This window comes from Osmerus mordax, chromosome 7, assembly GCF_038355195.1.
Source record: "Osmerus mordax isolate fOsmMor3 chromosome 7, fOsmMor3.pri, whole genome shotgun sequence".
Taxonomy (NCBI): Eukaryota; Metazoa; Chordata; class Actinopteri; order Osmeriformes; family Osmeridae; genus Osmerus; species Osmerus mordax.
The window spans coordinates 5,873,729-5,896,064 of record NC_090056.1 but is presented as its reverse complement, the minus strand read 5'-3'; the positions used below and the strand labels follow the sequence as shown (position 1 = coordinate 5,896,064).

Here is a 22,336-nt window from a genome sequence, read left to right as displayed (position 1 = left end):
AATACGACGGTGGGTCACAACGACTGATGGGTCAGAATGACCCGAAGATAACACAAGGGCTAAACAAATTTAACAAAGCCAGGGTAACATTTCCAAATAAAGGTTCTACTAGGAATCAAAGTAATTTCAGAATTAGTTGGGATGTTGGCTCAGGGGTATTTAGGTGCCCATGGGTCATTATTATTGAGGATTGTCATATAAAAATTAAAAAAATCCTAAATGCATGGCTTGCTTTGTCAAACATATTTTCCAATATGTTCTGGGAACATTTTAAAACTCAATTAAACGATTACATTTACATAGATTTGTATTTGTGAATTTCATTTAACCAAAGTAGAGCCCATTGTACCCTGTATTCTCTTGCACACAAAAATGTACATTAAGATATCTGGCAATATTCTATTCTATCTATTGGCAATATTGTAAAAAATATATTGGTTTCCTAAATGATATCAGTAAAGAAGGATGTATGCATTTCCCACCAAAACGTCCATCTTTGTATGACATTGATTATTTGTAAACTAAGGAAGTTAGCTTCAACAAAGAAACATTACCTCAAGGTCATGGATACATATCTGCCTTAGGCTCTCAAGTTATTTCCAGATCAGTGGAGACAATGTATGGCCTGGCACATCTGGAACACTCTGTTTTCCCTATTATTTTACTTTACATTACTTCCTCTCAGACAACAATTGCAACTCTCAAATGATAGCAATGGTAACTTTCAAATGGATTCAGTCAAAATGACATATCTCTGTTCTGGATAAAACCACAGGTTTCTATGTGTGGGCTGGTCGAACCCTGTGAACCATTGTAAAGAAAAAAGAGAAAGAACGGGTACTCTTAAGTCACTTTAATTGAATGAAAATGTCACTTTAAATATTCCACATCACATGGGCTTGGGGGGAGCTCTTGGGGGGCCACCCTATGAGGGAAACAAAGGATATATTTAGACACGCATGCAATGCACTTCAAACCAGTTATGACGGTGTTCCGATTCGCACGTTCACTGCGATGCTTTGTCCCTTTAGAAATATACAGTTAACAAGGTCAATAAAACTCTGCAGAGGCATGAGTACTCAGTGGTACTGCTAACAAATTGTATATTCGCAGGTTTGAATCACTTGCATGTCGCTCTGGATGAAAGCGTCTGCTAAACGAACGTTTTGTTATTATTCAAACTGAAAGTATTGTAGGCAGTTTTGGTTTCCAGAACCATCATGGAAAACAACATCGCAAAACTATTACAAAAGGGTACTAAACGGACTTTTGATTGGGGCGGATGAATGAAACAAAGAGAGGCGTCTCTCGACAACAGGGACAACCTGTCGTCAAACATTACGATCAGTTAAAGAAACGGTTCTAAGACAATGCCATTTTGCCCGTTACTCCACAGCAGTATTGTTGGTCGCCATTAGGAACACATTTACATATCAATTGTAGACTTCCTGAACCTGTGAGCCAGGGGTAACACTTACACTGGGCCTGAAGCGGGGAGGAGGAGTGCGGTCCTTCCGGGCTTCTGTGGAGCGGTTTCTGACCACCTTACTGTGGATGGCACAGCTCACACAGTAGTGCAACTTCACATACAGCTTGGGCAACACATAGGCTTGGGGGAAAAGACAGACATGTAAAATCAGTCCAAATAGAGGGTGAAACATATTTAGGAGATGTGTGTGTGTGTGTGTGTGTGTGGGGGGGTGGGGGGGGGGGTGGGGGGGTTAACATCAGCCACTACTGGTGTTTAACAGAGAATCAGATGTTTTGCCCAATTATGTTAACACGCAAGGAATTTGGTTCTGGCCAGTGATGCCTCTAGCACAGACTATATTTACAGCCGATACACATTTATTAAGCAATATGCAAATGATATAGAAGACAAGGAACATACATAAAGTTCAATGGTGTGTGATAGTACAAACAACAAATAATGTGCATCATGTATGGGCATGAAATTGAACTGCGAAACAAGAGGAGCTATGGCATAGCAAATGCTACTGGTCTGCTATAAAGGTGGTCACAGGAGGACAGAAACTGCTCCTGTATCATGTGCAGAGAACGGATACTCACAGTCAAACACACTGGCCTCTGTGATGTCCCTCACTGCAGCAGCCTCGACGATGTTCCTGATGACAAACTTTTTGATGGCTTTATCTTTCGGTACACATCGGGCACAGTTGGTGCAGCGAATTGGCTGAACATGTCCACGGCCCTTCTTGGCGCGGCCGTTGTTCCTTCTCTTTTTTGTCTGGTGGTGGGACAATTATTTCCAATTCAGTTTTACCATGATTAGAATGAGAAAAATAAGTTACTCATCAACATCAGCAGCTAGCTATGACTGTCACAGACGCAGGTTGCAGCACTACGCAATGTTCTGCACAACCCTAACCCAGGGACCGAGTGCTTAAACACGTCGCGAGGAAAATATCTCGTTAAACACATTTTAGATGTAAACGGCGAACAACATTTAGAGAAACATACTGCTGACAAAATGTAAATTATGATGTACCATCCTTCCCAAACGAAGGTACGTTTGAAAAGTTGTCATGTTCAAAATTGCTTTTAAATGTCTGGGTAGTAAAGAAAAGCTTACCATCGTGCAAAAAGTGGAACGTCAGAAAGAGACCGGTTGACAAGGCCTATTACCTACGTCACTTCCGTGTGATCAGTAGAGTGTCAGTGATGCAGGGCCCTCTGGCGGTGGAATAAATAATAGGTGGATTCGACTTCATGCAGCGCTGGCGGCGCTGACAGCCGGCTGCATCTGAGAATGCCATTGGCTGCGAATGCCATTGGCTGCTCCAAGTCAGCTGGGCTACAGGCGGCTGCAGGCGACGCCGGCGCTGCATGAAGTCGAACGCACCTATTGATTTGATTCACCACGTTGTACTGCAATGCATAGGCGGAAATCCCGGGGGACACGACCCCCCACATCCTAGGAAAAATATGATTTGTCCCTCCCAATAAATCACTGTAAACATAAATATGTAATTTCAATAATATTAATTATACGCAATGAAAGCACTTAGCTGATTATGGACACAATGGCGCTTTTTTAATGTGCTATGTGTTACAGCATTAATTTTGGTGTCCCCCTCAGGAATTGCTCTTGAGAAAATGTCATATAATTGTCCCCCCCAAAGTTGATAGCAGATTTTTGCCACTGCTGCAATGGTGTAAAAAGTACACGAGAATCATTGGGTAAAGTAGAGATACTGTGAAACGTTTTTTTAATGAGTTTTGCAATAACAAATCTAATGTTTTTCAACGTTAGCCAACAGTTTTTTTGTCCGCTCAGCTCAGAACCAAAATAGGCTCATTCAAATATGTGGGGAAGATGTGACAATATTAACGATACGTGTAGTATTCAAGCCCAGTAACCCCTTAACCAATTAGATGTTAATCAGCTATTGTCACGAGTATCTGGCAGTTCAGAAATAAAAATAGGTGTGGACAGCGAAAATAATAAAGGCAGGAACCATTGGAATAATTGTTTTGCATGATCCGGCTGGAAAGGGTTGAACACTAGGCCTACATTTCATATGAGTATAATTGCATAACATTAGACTAAGAAAAGGATACTTAAGGATGTAGTAATGCCTGGGATAAGGATTTGGAACTAAGTTGTATTTGTTTTAACTCAGAGCTTTGCTCTGGACTTTTTTGGTCTCAGTGGGGTTAGTGAATCATGTGCTTCCTGTATCACTGATTATCTTGACCCTGATGTGTTTCTGACCTATCTGGAAACAACCACAACACACTGATGCATGCAAATGGAGGAATTTATTCAATATTGAATTAGTCTTCGTCATCGGAACAGGTTCACCCCCGGGTTCAGTCTGTTCCAGGAATGGTCCACTCCTTCTACCCAACAATACTCACTGAAAGAGGAATACATGTGCCAGAGTCAAATATATATACACACATAATGTCACACTCATACAGACACTGATGTAAAGACCACTAACTTGGGGGAATGCAGGTGTAGGTAACATCCAGGTATTTGTAGGTTCCATAACAGGGATCAGTGAACACTGAGTTGGAGGCAACCAGAGAACAGCTCGTCTTTCCATCACATCTGGGAAGGTGGAAAGAGCAGAATAAGAGTGTGTGTGTATGTGAGGGTGTCTGTGTGTGTTCATGGTGTGTGTGTGTCTCTTACATGGTGTGTATGTGTGTGTCTTACATGCTTGCCACCAACAGGAATGTGTTGGGGTTGATGCAGTCCGTCTTGCTAATCTGATTGGCTGGACGACCAGAGATGCAGGTCACACTGTCTGTGCGTCCATAGTTAGCACTGACCACGTTGATCACAGAACTCCCTGGAAACAGGAAGAAGTTATTACCTCTTATGCTCGCTTAATTTTGATGAAACTCTGTAGTTTAAGTGCATGCAGTGTGAAACTATAAAAGTATAGCTGGGCAACAGTATAATTGTAATAGTATATAAATATAGCATTATAACACTGTAGCATTGTAGCAGTGTAGCAGTGTAGCAGTAACAGTGAAACAGTAACAGTATATAACAGTATTACAGTGTAGCAAAGTAGCAGTGTAACCATGTAACAGTGTAACAACATACCACAGTTCAGGGTAGTCCGCTGACCTTCACAGATCACTGTCTTCTCTGAAACTGTAATAGTACAAATAGATGTCAATGTCAACGGTCTACACACACACGCGCACACACACACACACAAGACTTACTTGTGGGAACGCAGATATAGGTCACATGCAGGTATTTGTAGGTTCCATAACAGGGATCAGTGAACACTGAGTTGGAGGCAACCAGAGAACAGCTCGTCTTTCCATCACATCTGGGAAGGTGGAAAGAGCAGAATAAGAGTGTGTGTGTATGTGAGGGTGTCTGTGTGTGTTCATGGTGTGTATGTGTCTCTTACATGGTGTGTATGTGTGTGTCTTACATGCTTGCCACCAACAGGAATGTTTTGGGGTTGATGCAGTCCGTCTTGCTAATCTGATTGGCTGGACGACCAGAGATGCAGGTCACACTGTCTGTGCGTCCATAGTTAGCACTGACCACGTTGATCACAGAACTCCCTGGAAACAGGAAGACGTTATTACCTCTTATGCTCACTACTATTAATGTAACTGTAGTTTAAGTGTATGCAGAGTGAAACTATAGCAGTATAGCAGGGCAACAGTATAACAGTACAAGTGTAACAAAGTAACAGTATAACTAACAGTGTAACAGTATAGCACTGTAACAGTGTAACAGTGTAACAACGTACCACAGTTCAGGGTGGCCTGCCGACCTTCACAGATGTCTGTCGTCACTTAAACAATACAAATAATAATTGTCAATCATTTACACATTCACAAACATTTCCTTGCTCGGACAATCAGTTTCTTCTGAGTTTTACCTGCTCCTGTAGACATGCAACATGCCAGCACTGAAACAGACACAAAGGGAAACCCGGCCATTATCTTTACATTTTTATAATGGGATCTTTATAATTCACCCAACAATGAATCCATTCACAAACCATAATCCAATTCTACAACCTCAAACACAGACAAGCTTTAATGAGGTAAATATAAACTAGTCCTTCAGCTCTCCAAGGAGCTGCCCCCCTCCCCAGAGAGACCAGATACTTACAGATCAGAGCACCCAGCGTGAGATGAGGACTCATGGTGTTTTCTAGATATGAATAACAACCTCACCTCAGACAACTCGTTTTATAGAGGCTAAGATTCCCACTCATGAACAAATGGCAACATAATACACCTACTTGGCAGCTGCATATGTTGGATATGTAGGTGTGTACTCATTGTGTGCACTCATTGTGTTTATAGAGGGCAGGTGGTATTTGATCAGTCATTGGGTGTGCTTTGCCTTCGGCAAGGGCACAACCTTTGTTCTCTCACATATACATTATTGGGTGTGCTCAAGCCTTCGGCGAGAGCACAACCTTTGTTCTCTCACATATATATTATTGGGTGTGCTCAAGCCTTCGGCGAGAGCACAACCTTTGTTCTCTCACATATATATTTATTTATTTATTTTTTATTTTTGCCCCCCTAAGGATCAGTCAATATTTGGACTACATACACAACGGCGGTGTCAAAAGGTTCGTCTTGGTAGCGATTGCGTTGGTTGTATTTCTATTTACGTTCCGTTGCATGGTTTAAGTAGAAATTGCGTTTTTGTGGTGAAAAGTGAAGCTAACGGTGGCTAATTTGCAAGCCACAGTCACTGACGTTACTTACGTCACTACGTCACTAACGTCACGAAAACACGCGTGACTACCTGTAGCAGAACATTCGTTTCACATCTGTTAACTTGGGGGATAGCTAGGCTAACTATAGCTTTACTGCAAGGCAGCTGCAGGAACGCCACAAGCAAAGAGGCCAGGGTGATAACTATTTACTCATTTTACTTTGTGATGTGAAACACAATTATGAAATGTAATGTACAATATTAGCTGATATTATTAAGGAAGTAGGCCCACATCTACTTTTGGAAACGGTAGTCTACTATTTCACTGAAGCATTAGCATCATGACATTAGCCCCTGTTGCCCGGGCAACACATACTACAGTGGTCTATGATGCATCTGTTTTCAATCTTTAAAATAAACATTCCTCACAAATACATTTTTGTTGTAGGATTTATTATGACATTACATTACAAGTAAACGATTTGTGGGTGAAATTATCATTACCTGTGGTTTCAAACCAGTGTTGCTCACTGCAATGCTGTAGCCTACGCGAGACACTACAAAAACATCTACACAGCTGTAGGAAGTCAAACGGCGACAGAACATGTTCGGCACTCCCCTTACTTAATCAAAAGTCTATCTAACTACTAACCTGAACTTCATTGCCACAGCCTAAACGTTGCCAATCTGTTCATGAAAATAATTAATTTCAGCCTAAACCGTACAACGGAACGTTAAATCCAATTCAACCAACGCAATCGCTACCAAGACGAACACAGCAGTAGTCTACTAGTACTGTACCGTAGTAGTACAATTTACCGGGGCAGCTTCTCCACACAGGGCTATATCGCATTTTGCGATATAGCCCTGTGTGGAGTGTCCTCCACTGTCCTCAACTGTCCTCGGGCAGGCACTTCACCCTACTTGCCTCGGGGGAATGTCCCTGCACTTACTGTAAGTCGCTCTGGATAAGAGCGTCTGCTAAATGACTAAATGTAAATGTAAGAGAAAAATGAAGATCTCTAATGAAAAAAATAATCAGACAAATCACAACAAGTCTTTATCCATGTCTGGGAAACTGGGCCTTTGTGTTTGTTTTCCAGTTCCTGATACTTGGTGCCAAACCTTTGTGATTCTCTGATGCTGAGTACACCATTTTTGTTTTGTTAACTGGATTTGCACTGTTGTGTCACAACTCTATCACAAACAAACTCTCGTGACAGATTATTTTCTATTTAATCATATTGTTCCGTCTGGGGCCTGTTGCACAAAACTAGGATAAGGGATTAAGCCAGGATATCTTGGTGATCCTGGCTCAATTGATCCGTAATCCGGTTGCACTAAAGATGGATAGGGGGCAGGAGGATATGTTATGGTATAAATTACCATGGAGATTTATTCTGTGGAGCTAGCCTGCTCCAGACCAGGCTAAATTCCAGGATCTATTTAATCTCATCCCTAATGTCAGTCAGCAGTCACCACAAATGGAAACCAATAGTTATTTCACTGCTCACTATACATTGTTATCACATATAACTAGACCCACTGTCATTATTTAAACGTTTGTGATCATTAATTTCAATGATTTTGGATAAAAAATGATTTTTAGATGATGTTGCTATCATTAGATAATTTACAGTTTCCCATAGACTATAAGGCTATATATAAAATGATAGAATATTAGGGCCACAGAGGGGAAAAAAACACAAGTCATAATATTGTAACCAGTTGTTTTAAAGGAGGACAGTTGTTAAAATGACAGATGTGGGGCATTTCGTGAAATTGTACTTCAGTATGGTTTCATAAACAAAGACATGCTGATGTGCCAGAATATTAAGTATCACATTGTCATAAGTATCAAAACTGTAAAAACAATATGTAGCTTTTCTGCAGAAAGAACCAGCCTCATAAATTTATGACTTTATCCTTTTTCTTCAGTGTGGCCCTAGTACTCTGTCATATAAACAAATACACATTCCATATGAATATAAAAACACAATGTGTAACATTATGTTCCTTTATTGAATAAGGACAAAACAAAGCAGGTAAACCATCAGCTCCTTTCGAAACTGAAGTCACAGTGACTCTACAAGATGGAAAGCACAGAATCCAAGCATATTATACAAAATGATACATACACATTCAAAGGTCTGTATATAACACACCCTGCATGTCTGCACACTAAAATAAATGCAGGACAAATCCATACACATCAACTGAACAGACAAATGAATGGATGCAGTAGCCTCCCTGCAGCCTTGTATTACACACAGTATACCGCACAAACATCATAAGAGGCCAAATTCGTAAAAAAACGAACCCAAAAAAACCCAAATTCCTCTGCCACCGCAGGACATATTTAACCAAAATTGAAAGCACACATACTAACTAAAATAATTCAACACATATTGGTCCCTCAGCAGCCGACCACTGTCGTCATCAGGGAAGATTGCCGGATTGTCCCAGTCCATGGCTGGTGGCACTCTGGGGGCCCTCTCCTTCCTCAGGCAGGCCACATTGTGGAGGACAGCACAAGCCACAGTAATATCACATGCCCTAACAGGGCTGACCCTTAATTTGTGAAGGCAGTGAAAGCGTGCCTTCAGGAGGCCAAAGGTCATTTCAACTCTGGCCCTGGTCCTGGCATGGGCATGGTTGTAGGCCTGCTGTGCTTCCTGGGGGTCTGTGAAAGGTGTCAGGAGAAAAGGCTGGCAGCCATACCCCCTGTCTCCCAGCAACACACCAGAGAATTCACCTGTCAACACAAAATCTCATCATTACTACCTCATAAACACAGTGATATTCTTGACACAGCCATGATGGTTATAAATAGGGGTTGTGTGGCTTACCTTGTGATAGGCACTGATAGATTTCAGAGGCCCGAAAGATTCTGGAGTCATGGACTGAGCCAGGCCATTTTGCCACAACATTGCTGATCACACAGTCAGCATTGCAGACCATCTGAAATCATAAGATGAGGAATATTACACCAATCAATGCACATCACTGGCAATGCAGAGTGTTCGTCAATGGACAATATCAAAAAGTTATGTTCACCTGAACATTAATGCTGTGAAAGGATTTCCTATTCACAAAATCGGCCTCATGGGCACCTGAGGGGGCTTTTATCCTTATGTGTGTGCAGTCCACTGCACCAATGACATTGGGGAAACCTGTCACACAAAGTAATGAGTATCCTACTATGTGTTAACAGTTGTCCTGTAATTTGTAGATCCTCTTACCTGCAATCCTATAGAACTCCTCTTTGATGTCACAGAGTCTTCTGTGGCCAGGGAAGGAGATGAAGACATCTGCTAATGCTTTGATAGCCAGACACACACTCCTTATTGTGCGGCAAATTGTGGCCTTGTTCAGCTGTTCTGCATCCCCCACTGAGTACAGGAAGGCTCCACTAGCAAAAAAGCGCAAGGCCACACAAACCATTTGCTCCACACTCAGTGCATGGCTCCGTGCAGTGCGGTGCTTAATCCTGGGACCCAGTAGTCTGCATAGATACCTGATGCCATCTGCAGAAAACCTGTATCTTTCATATAGATGGTCATCAGGGAAGGCCAGTGGGTCCAACCGGTCCCTGAAGACCCTTTCTCGCCTGAAGGCTCTCCTCAGCACAAGTGCTTCTTCATCCACCACATCTCGCACGAATGGGCATGCCATTGTCAGAGCAGAAAGGAACACACAATTTTGGGCCTTCATATAGGCTAGTGGCCACACCTGGTGCTGGGGGGGTGGGCAAAAGAGGGCGATGCCTTATAACGATGACTTGGTTGTACTGATTGCTGGGAAAATAAAAAAAACCTTAGAAAGATGCCACCGTCCTGTGTGCTCACAATAAGAGCTCATATGTCATGGCTCACTTGACTTTACGAGAATATACCTAATTTTTATTTTCAGCTGTGTCATCTTCTTGGAGCTGGGGGAGGAAAGAAAAATAATGATTAATACATTTGTGTTACAGTTAGCATACAGTGTACATTGAAGGCATATCTCACCTCCCTCTCAAGTTTTTTTATTTCAAGGTCCAGTTTCCTAATTGTCCTCTTTTTTATTTCGGACTCCAGTGCAAGATTTTCCATCTTTTTCTTCTTGTACTGAATGTCTATGTCTGCCAGTTCTATTTGGCGCCGGAGGTGGTTGCCATACAACTTTCTGATAGCTTGTGAGCTCTGTGAACACAATACAATTAGCGCAGCTGGAATTTGGCAGGATGTGGTGTCCTTTTATTAATACGCACTATGTTGCCAGGCTGGTTTTCCCACTGTATAGCATCTGGGTCCTGTAAAAGAAATTAGATTTTTTGATTTTGATGAGGACTCCTCACCATTGTAGAGTAAATAGTACTTTCACAGTCTTAACATGATACCTCATGCCTTCTGGAATCCAGAGAGATGGTCTCCTCCTCATCATCGTCTCCATCATGTGCTGTTGCTGCTGCACTGGGGCCTTCACCCTATCACATTTAATCGGATTCATATTGAAGCTAGTAGACAAGACATGCCAGGCCTACAGTATGCCTTTGATGGAGTACTCACTGGATCAGCATCGTCTGGTGCTTGTGCTGGTGGCTCTAACAGGAACACAGTGCTGCCAGACACTGCAAGGCAATAGGTAAACCAAAGTCAGACAGTCCAAATTGATTCAATATGAATGTGGTTGTATCCCATGTAGAGATGGAAGGACATACCTTGAATGAAGCGGGTGGCATCTTGGGAGGAACCTATGCTCGTCTCTTTCCCCCCAGGGATCCCCTCTAAGACGGGCCTGCCTTTATTTAGCTCCAAGGCCATGTCCTCTGCTGGGGTAAGGTCAGCCTTTGGTGACCCACCACCCGTGCCTTGTCTGTGGGTATTCTTTTTCACTGCTAAAACAGTACAGACAATGTGTGAGCAGGCACCTTCTGGGTACAATATATGCTTGTGCTTTGTTAAATATTAGTCAGGGACCATACCATTCTGCAGAATGTTCTTGTATTTGATTTTGACCTGCTGCCATGTCCGTTTTGGCCCGTTCATGTTTAATCTACACACACACACACATATTTAATGGAGTCACACTGCAAAAAATTACTTGGTATTTTTGTCTTGTTTTCAGTAAAAATATCAAAAAATTTATCATAGCTTTATACAGTGTGATGGAGTTACTTTACACAATTTCACTCATATCTGCAGTGCATTTCAATAAAAAATTTAACCGTTTCATAATTACAGTACAACTGCATTTTTGGAGATGTGAATTAAATATTTGAATTGTAATTGTGATGTTTCAGCGGAGCGGTGAGTATGTAATTGTGCACTACTTACGCATTCAGGCGGTCTGCAATACTTTGCCACGCTTTTTCTCTTTGCTTTATCACTGTGGCGGTGTTGCCTTTCTTCTTAATTATATCTTTTACCTCCTCGTATGCCTCCATGAGGATTTGTGCTTCCGACGGGGAAAAGTACGCGGCTCTAGTTGCCATGGTAAATCAGTTAATCTGTGATCTGTGGCGGGGTCTATTTGAGTGAGCCGTGAGCGCGCACCTATCCAGGATTGGTTTCACCTGGCTTAATGAATCCGTGTCTGCTCATCCTGGCTTGGTCTTTGTGCAACCAATTAAGCCTGGACGCACATGTTTTGGCTTCATTGAGCACAGCTGAGTCATTTATCCCGGATGTCTTAATTCTACTTTTGTGCAACAGGCCCCTGGTCTCTTATATAGACCAGCCTTTGGGCTGTGTTTATTTTATGTGACATTGACATTTAGTCATTTAGCAGACGCTCTTATCCAGAGCGACTTACAGTAAGTACAGGGACATTCCCCTGAGGCAAGTAGGGTGAAGTGCCTTGCCCAAGGATACAACATCAGTTGGCATGACCGGGAATCGAACTGGCAACCTTCGGATTACTAGTCCGACTCCCTCACCGCTCAGCCACCTGACTCCCTTATGTATTTGCACGTGATTCTTCTGTCAGTATTTCTAAAGTTGACATAATATTATGTTAGTAATCAAATGAGTAGCAAAAAGTAACTCTGTTATGCTTTAACACGTAGCAATGATTGGTTAATCAGAACCTCTCTGTGTGTCAGGTGTTTCACTTGTCATGATACCTCACCCTTTACATGTAACATCAACTAATAATTAAAAGAAGTCCAGAGCTTTGCTCTGGACTTCTTTGGTCTCAGTGGGTTTAATAAACCAAGTGCTTCCTGTATCACTGATCATCTTGACCCTGATGTGCTTCTCACTGACCTGATGCGTTTATGACTGAATGTCTGGAAACAACCAAAACACACCGATACATGTAAATGTAGGAATTTATTCAATATTAAATTAGTCTTCGTCATTGGAACAGGTTCACATCCAGGTCCAGGCTGTTACAGGAGTTGTCAAGGAGTGGTCCAGTGGGGGTCCACTCCAACAACACTCACTGAAACAGAAAATGTGCCAGAATCAAATATATACACACACAAACTGATGCAAAGATCACTTACTTGTGGGAACGCAGATATAGGTCACATCCAGGAATTTTGAGGTTCCAATACAGGGATCAGAGAACACAGAGTTGGAGGCATCCAGAGAACAGCTGGTCTTTCCAATGCATCTGGGAAGGTGGAAGGATCAAAATAAGTGTGCACGAGAGAGCGTGTCTATGTGTGTGTGTGTACGCACGCATCTTACATAATAGCCACCATCCTGAAGGTTGTGGAAAGGATGCAGTCGGTCTTGCTAATCTGACTGCCTGAATGAACAGAGAAGCAGGTCACACTGTCTGTGCGTCCATAGTTAGCACTGACCACGTTGATCACAGAACTCCCTGGAAACAGGAAGAAAATACCATTGCTTTCTTACCATCAATGTTAGTGTAGTTTAAGTGTATGCAGTGTGGAACTATAACAGTATAGCAGGGTAACAGCATTCAGTGCAACAACCTACCACAGTTTAGGGTAGCCTCCTGACCTTCACAGATCACTGTCCTCACTGAAACAGTACAAATAAATGTCAGTGTCTACGGTCTACACACACACACACACACACACTCACACTACTAACTTGGGGGAATGCAGGTGTAGGTAACATCCAGGTATTTGTAGGTTCCATTACAGGGCTCAGAGAACACTGAGTTGGAGGCATCCAGAGAACAGCTTGTCTTTGCATTGCATCTGGGAAAGTGGAAGGAGCAAAATAAGTATGTGTGCAAGAGAGCGTGTGTGTGTGTGTGTGTATGTCTTACATGCTAGCCACCAAAAGGGAGGTTGTGGGGTTGATGCAGTCCGTCTTGCTAATCTGATTGGCTGGACGACCAGAGATGCAGGTCACACTGTCTGTGCGTCCATAGTTAGCACTGACCACGTTGATCACAGAACTCCCTGGAAACAGGAAGACGTTAACTCTTATGCTCTTAAAGTTAATGTAACTTTTGAATGTAATGAGAAAGTAACAGTATGGCAGGACAACAGTAACAGTGTAGCAGTGTAACAACGTACCACAGTTCAGGGTGGCCTGCTGACCTTCGCAGATGTCTGTCGTCTCTAAAACAGTACAAATGATAATTGTCAATCATTTACACATTCACAAACAGATCCGCGCTGGGACAATCAGGTTCTTCTGAGTTTTACCTGCTCCTGTAGACATGCAACATGCCAGCACTGAAACAGACACAAAGACCACAATCACAATCTGGCAGCTGGTCAAATATGGACGGTGAACATTACTACAGTATTGTATACAGTTGGATTTAGTCCCAGTTGCAACATCTACAACTCAATCTGGATATTTGTGGAAACTCACCCACACCCCTTTACATTTCATAAACAAAACTTTAACAATTCATTATAGTAATGCAAGGCTGGGTACCACCCTGCCCACACCTCATATGCTAAAATCTGAGTCTCTACTTGATGGGTCTCACACCTCATTGTGTAACTTACTGTTGCATTGCTAGTCATATGTTGATAAAGGTCAAGATGTGGTGTGATTAGTTGTTCTTGTGTATAAAGGGAATTGTGAATTCTTCATCTCTTGAGGACTTCAGCTCTGGCTTGTCCTACTCCTTCTCCTTATCCACCTCTTGTTTTCTCTCTGATTTACAATAATCATGGTGGAGTAGGTAAGATTTAAAACCTTCATTTTGTAACATTTTTTCCTTGTCATTAAAATATCCATTTAACCTTTGACTATTCTTGCTCTGATTTAACCCATAGTCAAATGGTATTGGTATTACTTGGTTAATGTCAACAGTTCAGTGTACCCTTCTTCCTTTAAACCGTAGGGGAACAGTCAGTTGTTTGGCCAATATTTATCCCCCTACAGCATGGTTCTCCAACCCTGGTCCTCGAGGGGCCGCTGTCCTGCATGTTTTAGATGTTTCCCTGCTACAGCACACCCGTTTCAAATGAATGGTCATTACCTGGCTTCCAAAGAGCTTGATAACAACCCATTCATTTGAAACAGATGTGCTGGAGCAGGGAAACATCTAAAACATGCAGGACAGGGGCCCTTGAGGACCAGGATTGGAGAACCCTGTCCTAGAGTAACACTAATACAATGAAGTATTACACATATTTAATTGTCATTGCCTGCATTGTGTGTACATGTAACACTCGGTGTTATGCAAAAATCACTCCAAAAGATTAGCATCTTAAACAGTTGCTTTAAAATGTACAAATATACCAAAAGTGGGAATGTTAGATACAGTCATTACAGTATCTCAGAGCAAGTAACTTCTGAACAAGAGTCTTTGAAATGTTTGTCTATGGAACTGTGATCATTCCATAACATTTAAGGTTACATTTAAAAAATGGGATCTATAGGATTTACCTTGCAGTGAATCCAGTCACAAACCATAATCTAGTTCTACAACACCAAACACTGACAAGCTTTAATGATGTAAATATAAACTAGTCCTTCAGCTCTCCAAGGAGCTGCCCCCCTCCCCAGAGAGACCAGATACTTACAGATCAGAGCACCCAGCGTGAGACGAGGACTCATGGTGTTTCTAGATATTATACGAATGACAACCTCTCCTCAGACACCGTTTTAATAGAGGCTAACTCCCACTCTTGAACAAATAGCAAGTTAAATCCCCAATTTGACAGCTGCATGTGTTGAATATGTAGGTGTGTAACTAGTCATTGTATTTGCAGAGGGACATGTTTTTGATTTCAACACTAATCCAAAACACCAGATTCTAATTACCTGGTTGACAAGCTGAATCATATTTGTTCCAATTGTGGTTAGAATGAAAACCTTCAGGAAGGGAAATCTGCAGGAAGAGTGGTGACCAGCTGTATATGAATCTCCCAAGGTTGAATAAAACAGGATAATTAATGCTGGGTACACACCACAAGATAATCGGGCTGATTTTGGGCCGATTTCCCCCTTCCGACAATCCTAGGTGAAGTCCCGACAATCCTAGGAAATGTCCCGAATATCTACAGATTATATTATCAGACTTTCCCCTGGTTTGAGGTGTGTTAAGAGTGACCGAACTTTCTCGGAAGAAGGTCGGACCCGCCCCGATCGCGAATCGTCAAAATTCAACACGTTCAAATGTTAAAGTTAAACGCATAAATCTAGTGCACTTTGAGAGCAAAATTAACAGGCTAGATCAATGTAGAAAACCTCTCCCCACTCTGCCCCTGATTGACTGTGAGGTTTAGGCATTAGGAGTGACGATTGGTTCCAGAGCCAGTTGTAAATTTGCGAAGCACGGGTAAAATGCTGTGTTGGCAAAGGCCACGACTCCCCCCCCCAGAATTTCAAAGATTGACATACTATTACGTTTGTAATCAAATGAGTAGCAAAAAGTAACTCTCTGTTATGCTTTAACAAGTAGCAATGATTGGTTAATGAGAACCTCTGTGTCAGGTGTTTCACTTGTCATGATACCTCACCCTTTACATGTAACATCAAATAATAATTAAAACAGCAAAGTACAAGTAAAAATACTTCAGTACAGTAACAAATAACGAATCATTTTGTGCTGTACACCATTTGACCCTACTGCACCCCAACACGTAGGGTACATACGAACACATACTCTGTTCCTGACACCCATGAGCTCAGATGCTGCAATAATGTGTTGGAATACATTTTATTGAACTGTTATCTGACATATTTGTGTGTTTAATACAATTTTGTATGCATGCATGCCAATCATCACTAACAGTAGTTGTATGGGCTAAACTGAGCTGAAGGGAGAAACATGAGAGTAACACTTGAGGCAAGGGAGCTCAGATCAAGCATCATGTCATATCATAACATATTACAGTTTCAAATAATCTATACATCTATTCTGAGCCATTTCAAAGCATGATGGTATTTGCTATAATTCTATGTGAAGGCAAACTGATCAAATGTATGTTCATGATCTGAGGATTTTTTTGCAGTTTTTGTTCTCATCTTCCCCCTAGAGGTGGGAGAAAGAGCAAAAGAGAAAGAAAGGGGGAGGCGAGGGGCAGCAAAAAGTTGGGGGCAGTTCGTCCTCTCTCTGTGGCATGTCATTGAGACAGAGCCTCAAACGGACCTTTTCCCTCACTTCCCTACCTTCACACAATGCCATACACAAAGTAAGATTCTGTCTTGACTGCTGTGCGGACACGGCTGTGTGGACGGCCCTCTTTCCACTGTCTGCTGTACGAGTCTCTACTGAGCATGTGCAAGTGCGCCAGCACCCTGTCCATAGCCAAAGCCCTTGGGGCCAAAGTTCTTGGCATAACACCCTGAAAACACAAACAAGAGGAGGTGAGGTAACAACACAAACAGTATCATGTTTTTTGAAAGGAACCTGAGTTCCCAGACTGTGAGCCCAATCCCTATCGTGCCAATTACACTTATGTCATTGTAGCCATTGTTATGTATGCGCGCGCGCGCGTGTGACCTTTGCAGTAGATTTCTCCGTCCTTGTCAGCTAAAGTGGTAGACTCCAGGCCTTTCCCACACTTGGCACAGCGGAAACAGCTTTTATGCCAGGCCTGGATATGAACAGAGACATGACAAAGTTGACAAAGGGAGTCAGGTGGCTGAGCAGTTAGAGAATCGGGCTAGTAATCAGAAGGTCGCTGGTTCGATTCCTGGCTGTGCAAAAATGACGTTGTGTCCTTGGGCAAGGCACTTCACCCTACTTGCCTCGGGGGAATGTCGCTGTACTGTAAGTCGCTATGGATAAGAGCGTCTGCTAAATGACTAAATGTAAATGTAAAGCTCATCCAGGACGTGTATGTGTTGTTCACACCAACTCGCGCTAACCCGCCATAAACTCTGACACCTCATTTCGACTTTCCCGCCATTTTTGTACGAGCGCAGATACGGCATGTCCGTGTGTTCACTTACGTTCCCAGCCCCCACCACCTTCTCAGCAGCATAGACAGCCTTGCTGCAGCGAGGACACACGTCGGACCCTCCAAACCTCTGAGCCAATTTCGAGGGGTTTGGGTTGTTGGTGGGTTGGTGAGGGGCTGGCCTAGGAGGGAACAACAGAGAGAGTCAGAGAGAGATGGAGTTCCTATTGATACAAGGCTGTAACCTAGGTTACTGTCATCAGAAGGGTGTCACACTTACTCAGCGTGGGTGATGCCCAGTGACTCCCCCTTATCCATCGACAGGGTCCCAGCTCCCTGGCCATAGCCGTAGCCTTTGGGACCATACTTTTTGCCATAGCAGGCCTTGCAGTAAATCTCATCCATGTGAACGGCCACTGTAGTACTGTCCAGGTTCTTCCGGCACACCACTGTTTAAACACACAGAGACACATTTATGCGCACATTGTATTCATCTGAATTTTGGGCATTACCATAACACTCATAGTCTCCCATTTGACTACATAAGGAGCGAACCGACATATCTCATCGATCACACAAATATGTGCAAAAGCTCCATTCCACAAGGCCTCAACAAACAACCCCCTCTCTCCGGGGCGGACATTCCCGACATCCTGACGGAAGAGAGCGGAACACCAAACCACACACACTCGACAGTTGCTTTTGGATGGTTTTTATTTATAGCCATCCTACTGCATGTCTTTGATAAGGAATGATCCTATATTGTTTAGTATTTATTCAGAGGGAGGATGGACATGTAGGGAAAGAGAAGGGTCATCAGATTATCAGTGTGGGGGAAGTGTTCCTGAGGTTTAGACAACTGTACGGGCATAACGTGTGGGTTTATCAGTGGGTTTCACGGTTCAAACCTCCTGGTGGACAGGCCGTGGGGAGCACAGGAGAGGAGGCGTTTACTCACAGCACAGGAAGCAGGATCTGTGGAAGCTCCGCCCCTCACATTGTACTTCTTCGGCAAAATACACCGTCTTCTGGCAGCAGCCACACTTGTTGCCTCCACCCAATGGCATCCCGCCTGCACACACGCAAACGGGCACACAAACAAAGGGAACGTCAATGGTTACGAGGATGAGAACGAAGAAGTAGTTAATGGTGGAAAGCGTTACATGAGTGGGGCTGTGGATATTATGGATATTGAAAAGCAATATAAACTGAACAGTAGGTTTTTTACTCTTTGGAGGATAAAGCTACCTATGCTCTTATTTTGGTATGTCGTAGATGTGTCTGAGTAGTCTGACGTTGGTCTTCCAAGCTGTAACCCCTTCTAGACTCATATGTTTGTAGGTGTGACGATAGGGAACTGTTTTCTAGGGAATGTACATGTTTTACCACAAACGGTTTGGTGTTTCTTTAGAGTGACTCAAGTGTTTGTCAGAGCAAAGGGCGATTGTTTCATTTGCGGCTTCCTGCAGGTCACTGCCGTGTTTCCTGTGTATTTCCAGTCACACCCTCTGACAACCCACTTTAAATAAGCAATAAAGAGCATGCAAACAAACACACGTACACACTCACATTATGGACCCCAACACACAAAAGCTTCAAACAGATATTTAATTTAACATTGTTAAATCAACACTTCCACAGACGAGTGTTTGGGCTGTGTTGATTTTATGTGGACACCAATCAGTGTGGTCTGATACGCTATAAAGTTTGTCTGCAATCTGCATGAGTCTTAACCATTGCTAGCAGACATGCTGACAAATGTTTTATTTGGTGTTAGGCCAGACTGACCTAGAGTGGTGAATAAGTGAAGTTTACCTTGCCTGCCAATTTTCACAGATTCTATAACATTGCTGCATAGTGTTTTAATATGCCAGGACAGAAAACCTAATAATTACATATTAACACTGATCTTCAATGGTCTTGCTTTTCTTTTATGTAGCCATGGGGGCAAGACTTAAACTAAAAAAGGGCCATTTTAGCTTAGTTCTATGTAAGGTAGAACAACTAGCCAGAGTGACTGCAGGTATTGAATGTCATTAATAGTATTCCAGTTGATATGTGCGTGTTCTACTTTGGGTCAAACAATTGGATTAAGCTTATTTCCTATTCGAGCCCAAGAGGATGAACTGTCATGACCATTAAAAACACAGTGTTAGGTTAGGCACAGGAACTGGACTTAGACACGTGTATGGTTCTTTATTAATCTATTACACATTATGCATGTTAAAAATATGGACCCTCTCAAACTTACATACATGACAGAGAAAAAAATTAAAATGGCTATATGCATAATACTACAATCTAATTGCAAACAGCACAAATTCCTTGGTATGCCTGGTATGTGCAAGAAATGAGCAGTGCAACATATTGATGTATGTAATGTAATGTAATAATTTTCTTCAAAATAATAATATAGGATTAGTTACTAACCAAGCATTTCATGCAAATTAATAATACTCTTTGGATTTGAGGTTCATGTTGTTTAGTTGTAACTTGTTTAACTGCATGCTCTTATGGTTCTTCCCTTTGGGACTTATTTGGTTTTCACAATGTATGCTTCATGTTTTGGATACCCGCAATGTTTGGGGCTATCTCGTTGTTATGATCAGTGACTTATGCACTTTTGTAAAGCTCTCTCTTGGAAGTCGCTTTGGATAAAAGCGTCTGCTAAATGCATAAATTTAATGTAATGTAAATGTAATGTGAGTGAATACTCCCATGTATTCACCCCAGAGCTAAACCGAAGGTGGCCGCCTCAGCCGGTCTGACAACAGGAAATATTGGATCCTTCAAGTCTGACCCCAGGCTCCCCGATACTCATGTCCTCACTGACATCAGTAGTGCAGAACCCAGATACAGGCACGCACAACCATGACCCACACAGTCAGATTCAGGCCTGTGTATTGAACACTATGGGCAGTTCTAATCTCAGTGCCCTGTGGCATGGATTTTCACCTCACGTTCACCAGTCACCAGATTCACTGCCTAGGATGAGCATAAATCTATCGTATTTCTATCTGAACGGCAATAGGGTGATGAATTACAATTATGAAAGAAATAACGATGGGTTTGAAATGTGCATTTCCAATGCCTTAGTGTTAGAGCTGCTTCCAGGGGATGAATCTTCCCTCTGGGTTTGGAGACGTACAGTGATTCTAATAAACATAGCACCTTCATTGTCTTCCTGCTCTTCCCGTATGTGAGAGGAACCACCACATACGCTGTTGTGATCTCTGTCTTGCTGGGATTTGAGTGAAAGTCCCCAGTTCCTTTTTAACCAATCAAAGATCAGCTTAAAAAAGCCTGAGCACTGCATTAGTGTTGTTTCCTAAACCATAAACTATTCAGTAAACATACAATTCCCAGATTTAGACAGAGAAGGGAAGAGAGAGGGAAACAGAGAGACAGGGTTACAGACAGGGTGTGAACACGAGCGACAGACAGACATAAGGAGAGTTGAAAAGCCGGGGGCTGGATGTGAATATCGTCACAACAGTTATGTATGCTACATACCTGTCAGTGTTTTCGTTCTGTGCAGTTAACCGGGGTTGGTTTTGGAATCCGGGCTCCTGCAGGATCCTCTGAGTCGCTGTCAGGTCAGATGCTCTTTGGTCAGAACTTCCTGGTTGAGTGGCGCTGCTGGCGCTGGGCTGCTGTGGGGGAAACAGGATCGTTGGGCTGATGTGTGCAGTCTGAACACACACGAGAAGCGGGGAGCTGGATGGCTGGCTGGCTGTGCCTCGCTGCTCTACAGTCCCAGATGTGAAGAAGGGAGGGGCTTGGATGGGTGTAACCAGAGAGGTTAGAGAGCTGGCTCCGGGCGTGTGTGTGTATGTCTGTCTGAGAGAGAGAGAAAGCATTTAAGGAATGTGATGTGACCTGAGTCTAAATCTAATAGGTCAGCACAATACAACCCTGCTAGCTAGATGAACGTTTACATTTCATGTGTTCCAATTCCTCTGATTTCCCTCCCTCCCTCCTTTCTTGTCCAGACTGGCAGTCTAAGAATGGAATGCTCACCAGAAGCAAACTGTGCCTCAATAGTCTACAGCAATCTCTTCCTCTCGTCTCATCCTCATCTGTGCTGAAAACAAAAGACGGAGACATGAGATACGTACCCATGCAGTTTGTACAGGTCCGTGCAGAATGCAGGTGGTTAAAAAGGCAGTGAGGAGAGCAAAACGTTCTACACACAGGTGAGATCCAGCTTTAGCAATCTGCAGGATCTCCAAGCTAAGGGTGGGTGAGAGTGAAAGCAGAGGTTTGGTGAGGAAGTTGGCCCATACTGACTTCCTTGTTTTTGTTCTCATGCGCATGTTGCTTGAAGCCTGAGCAGTTGAGGCGAGGTAACAAGCCTGTATCTCGCATGACAGCAGCAGGACTGAGACTATGCAAGTGATCAGGTCACAGGCAGGGCTTTGAGCAGAGGTGGACAAAGTACACAACTTAATTACTTGAATCCAAATATAGATACTCCTGGCAAATACTTGTCACGTTATTCATTTACATTTTGTGAAGAATAGTCATTTTTATCCGCCGTAGCCATAATCACCAGTGCCAAGTTCAAATTTAACTGTTCAAAATAGGCAGAAACCACGTTTAAACGTGAGTTTTAGCTTTGTGTTTTCTCTTTAAAAGGACACAGTGTATGGTCTACCACATTTTAGAGAAGAAAAATGATATGCTGACTTCAAAAGGTATGTTCCAAAGTAATGAGTCATGGAAACCTACATAGATGTAGTGGAGTCAAAAGTACCATATTTGTGTTTCAAATGTAGTGGAGTCAAAAGTACCATATTTGTGTTTCAAATGTAGTGGAGTAAAAGTAATTTGCTTTCCAAAATATTTATACTCAAGTAAAGCAGATACTTGAAGAA

At 42.6% G+C, this 22,336-nt stretch overlaps 4 protein-coding genes across 8 annotated transcripts; all 4 read right to left on the bottom strand.

Annotated features, from left to right (window-relative positions):
- Positions 1-838: 838 nt before the first annotated feature.
- rps26 (ribosomal protein S26) lies at positions 839-2,722 on the bottom strand. The gene is made up of 4 exons (XM_067239273.1): positions 2,594-2,722; positions 2,071-2,248; positions 1,479-1,609; positions 839-925 (listed from the first exon to the last, which is right to left on the bottom strand). Exons 1-4 carry the CDS (start codon positions 2,594-2,596, stop codon positions 890-892), a joined length of 348 nt encoding a protein of 115 aa, XP_067095374.1. The 5' UTR covers positions 2,597-2,722; the 3' UTR covers positions 839-889.
- Positions 2,723-2,837: 115 nt separating this feature from the next.
- Positions 2,838-15,258, bottom strand: LOC136945450 (rhamnose-binding lectin-like). The gene is made up of 15 exons (XM_067239272.1): positions 15,135-15,258; positions 13,797-13,826; positions 13,665-13,709; positions 13,412-13,547; positions 13,231-13,340; positions 13,114-13,158; positions 12,859-12,994; positions 12,672-12,781; positions 5,253-5,297; positions 4,926-5,061; positions 4,708-4,817; positions 4,583-4,633; positions 4,187-4,322; positions 3,969-4,078; positions 2,838-3,881 (listed from the first exon to the last, which is right to left on the bottom strand). Exons 1-15 carry the CDS (start codon positions 15,166-15,168, stop codon positions 3,865-3,867), a joined length of 1,251 nt encoding a protein of 416 aa, XP_067095373.1. The 5' UTR covers positions 15,169-15,258; the 3' UTR covers positions 2,838-3,864.
- Positions 8,162-11,802, bottom strand: LOC136945449 (putative nuclease HARBI1). Of its 3 annotated transcripts, XM_067239271.1 has the most exons (13): positions 11,500-11,802; positions 11,148-11,218; positions 10,884-11,060; positions 10,732-10,793; positions 10,563-10,649; positions 10,434-10,475; positions 10,192-10,365; positions 10,094-10,112; positions 9,699-9,747; positions 9,424-9,593; positions 9,239-9,354; positions 9,031-9,142; positions 8,162-8,936 (listed from the first exon to the last, which is right to left on the bottom strand). In XM_067239271.1, exons 1-13 carry the CDS (start codon positions 11,655-11,657, stop codon positions 8,566-8,568), a joined length of 1,608 nt encoding a protein of 535 aa, XP_067095372.1. In that variant the 5' UTR covers positions 11,658-11,802; the 3' UTR covers positions 8,162-8,565. The 3 variants fall into 3 exon arrangements, with proteins under 3 accessions (XP_067095372.1, XP_067095370.1, XP_067095371.1); XM_067239269.1 differs by having other exon boundaries at positions 9,424-9,747; XM_067239270.1 differs by having other exon boundaries at positions 9,239-9,330; positions 9,424-9,747.
- A 1,005-nt stretch (positions 15,259-16,263) lies between the features above and the next one.
- On the bottom strand, positions 16,264-21,719 carry LOC136945712 (cysteine and glycine-rich protein 1-like). 3 transcript variants are annotated; one of them, XM_067239700.1, is made up of 7 exons: positions 21,578-21,719; positions 20,973-21,299; positions 18,418-18,531; positions 17,740-17,908; positions 17,512-17,641; positions 17,060-17,153; positions 16,264-16,901 (listed from the first exon to the last, which is right to left on the bottom strand). In XM_067239700.1, the coding sequence occupies exons 3-7, from the start codon at positions 18,524-18,526 to the stop codon at positions 16,825-16,827; spliced, it is 579 nt and encodes a 192-aa protein (XP_067095801.1). In that variant the 5' UTR covers positions 18,527-18,531; positions 20,973-21,299; positions 21,578-21,719; the 3' UTR covers positions 16,264-16,824. The 3 variants fall into 3 exon arrangements, with proteins under 3 accessions (XP_067095801.1, XP_067095802.1, XP_067095803.1); XM_067239701.1 differs by having other exon boundaries at positions 20,973-21,295; XM_067239702.1 differs by having other exon boundaries at positions 20,973-21,112; positions 21,578-21,696.
- Positions 21,720-22,336: the final 617 nt, after the last annotated feature.

Bases quoted from the DNA above. Each gene is read 5' to 3' on its own strand.
- LOC136945450 (XM_067239272.1), bottom strand. From the start codon at position 15,168: ATGAGTCCTCGTCTCACGCTGGGTGCTCTGATCT. The intron at 12,782-12,858 runs GTAAGATGCGTG...CCACCTTCCCAG, and splicing joins TTCAGGATGGTGGCTATTAT to ATGCATTGGAAAGACCAGCT. The intron at 5,298-12,671 runs GTAAGTGATCTT...GTATTGTTTAAG, and splicing joins CTATATCTGCGTTCCCACAA to TGACGACAGACATCTGTGAA.
- rps26 (XM_067239273.1), bottom strand. The intron at 1,610-2,070 runs GTGAGTATCCGT...TTTTCCCCCAAG, and splicing joins AGAGGCCAGTGTGTTTGACT to CCTATGTGTTGCCCAAGCTG. The intron at 926-1,478 runs GTAAGTGTTACC...TTTCCCTCATAG, and splicing joins CTCCCCGCTTCAGGCCCAGT to GGTGGCCCCCCAAGAGCTCC.
- LOC136945449 (XM_067239269.1), bottom strand. From the start codon at position 11,657: ATGGCAACTAGAGCCGCGTACTTTTCCCCGTCGGAAGCACAAATCCTC. The intron at 10,366-10,433 runs GTGCGTATTAAT...TTGTGTTCACAG, and splicing joins AAAACCAGCCTGGCAACATA to AGCTCACAAGCTATCAGAAA. The intron at 9,355-9,423 runs GTAAGAGGATCT...TTTGTGTGACAG, and splicing joins GGAGTTCTATAGGATTGCAG to GTTTCCCCAATGTCATTGGT.
- LOC136945712 (XM_067239700.1), bottom strand. From the start codon at position 18,526: ATGCCATTGGGTGGAGGCAACAAGTGTGGCTGCTGCCAGAAGACGGTG. The intron at 17,909-18,417 runs GTGAGTAAACGC...GTGTTTAAACAG, and splicing joins CAGATCCTGCTTCCTGTGCT to TGGTGTGCCGGAAGAACCTG. The intron at 16,902-17,059 runs GTCACACGCGCG...TTGTGTTTTCAG, and splicing joins CGGAGAAATCTACTGCAAAG to GGTGTTATGCCAAGAACTTT.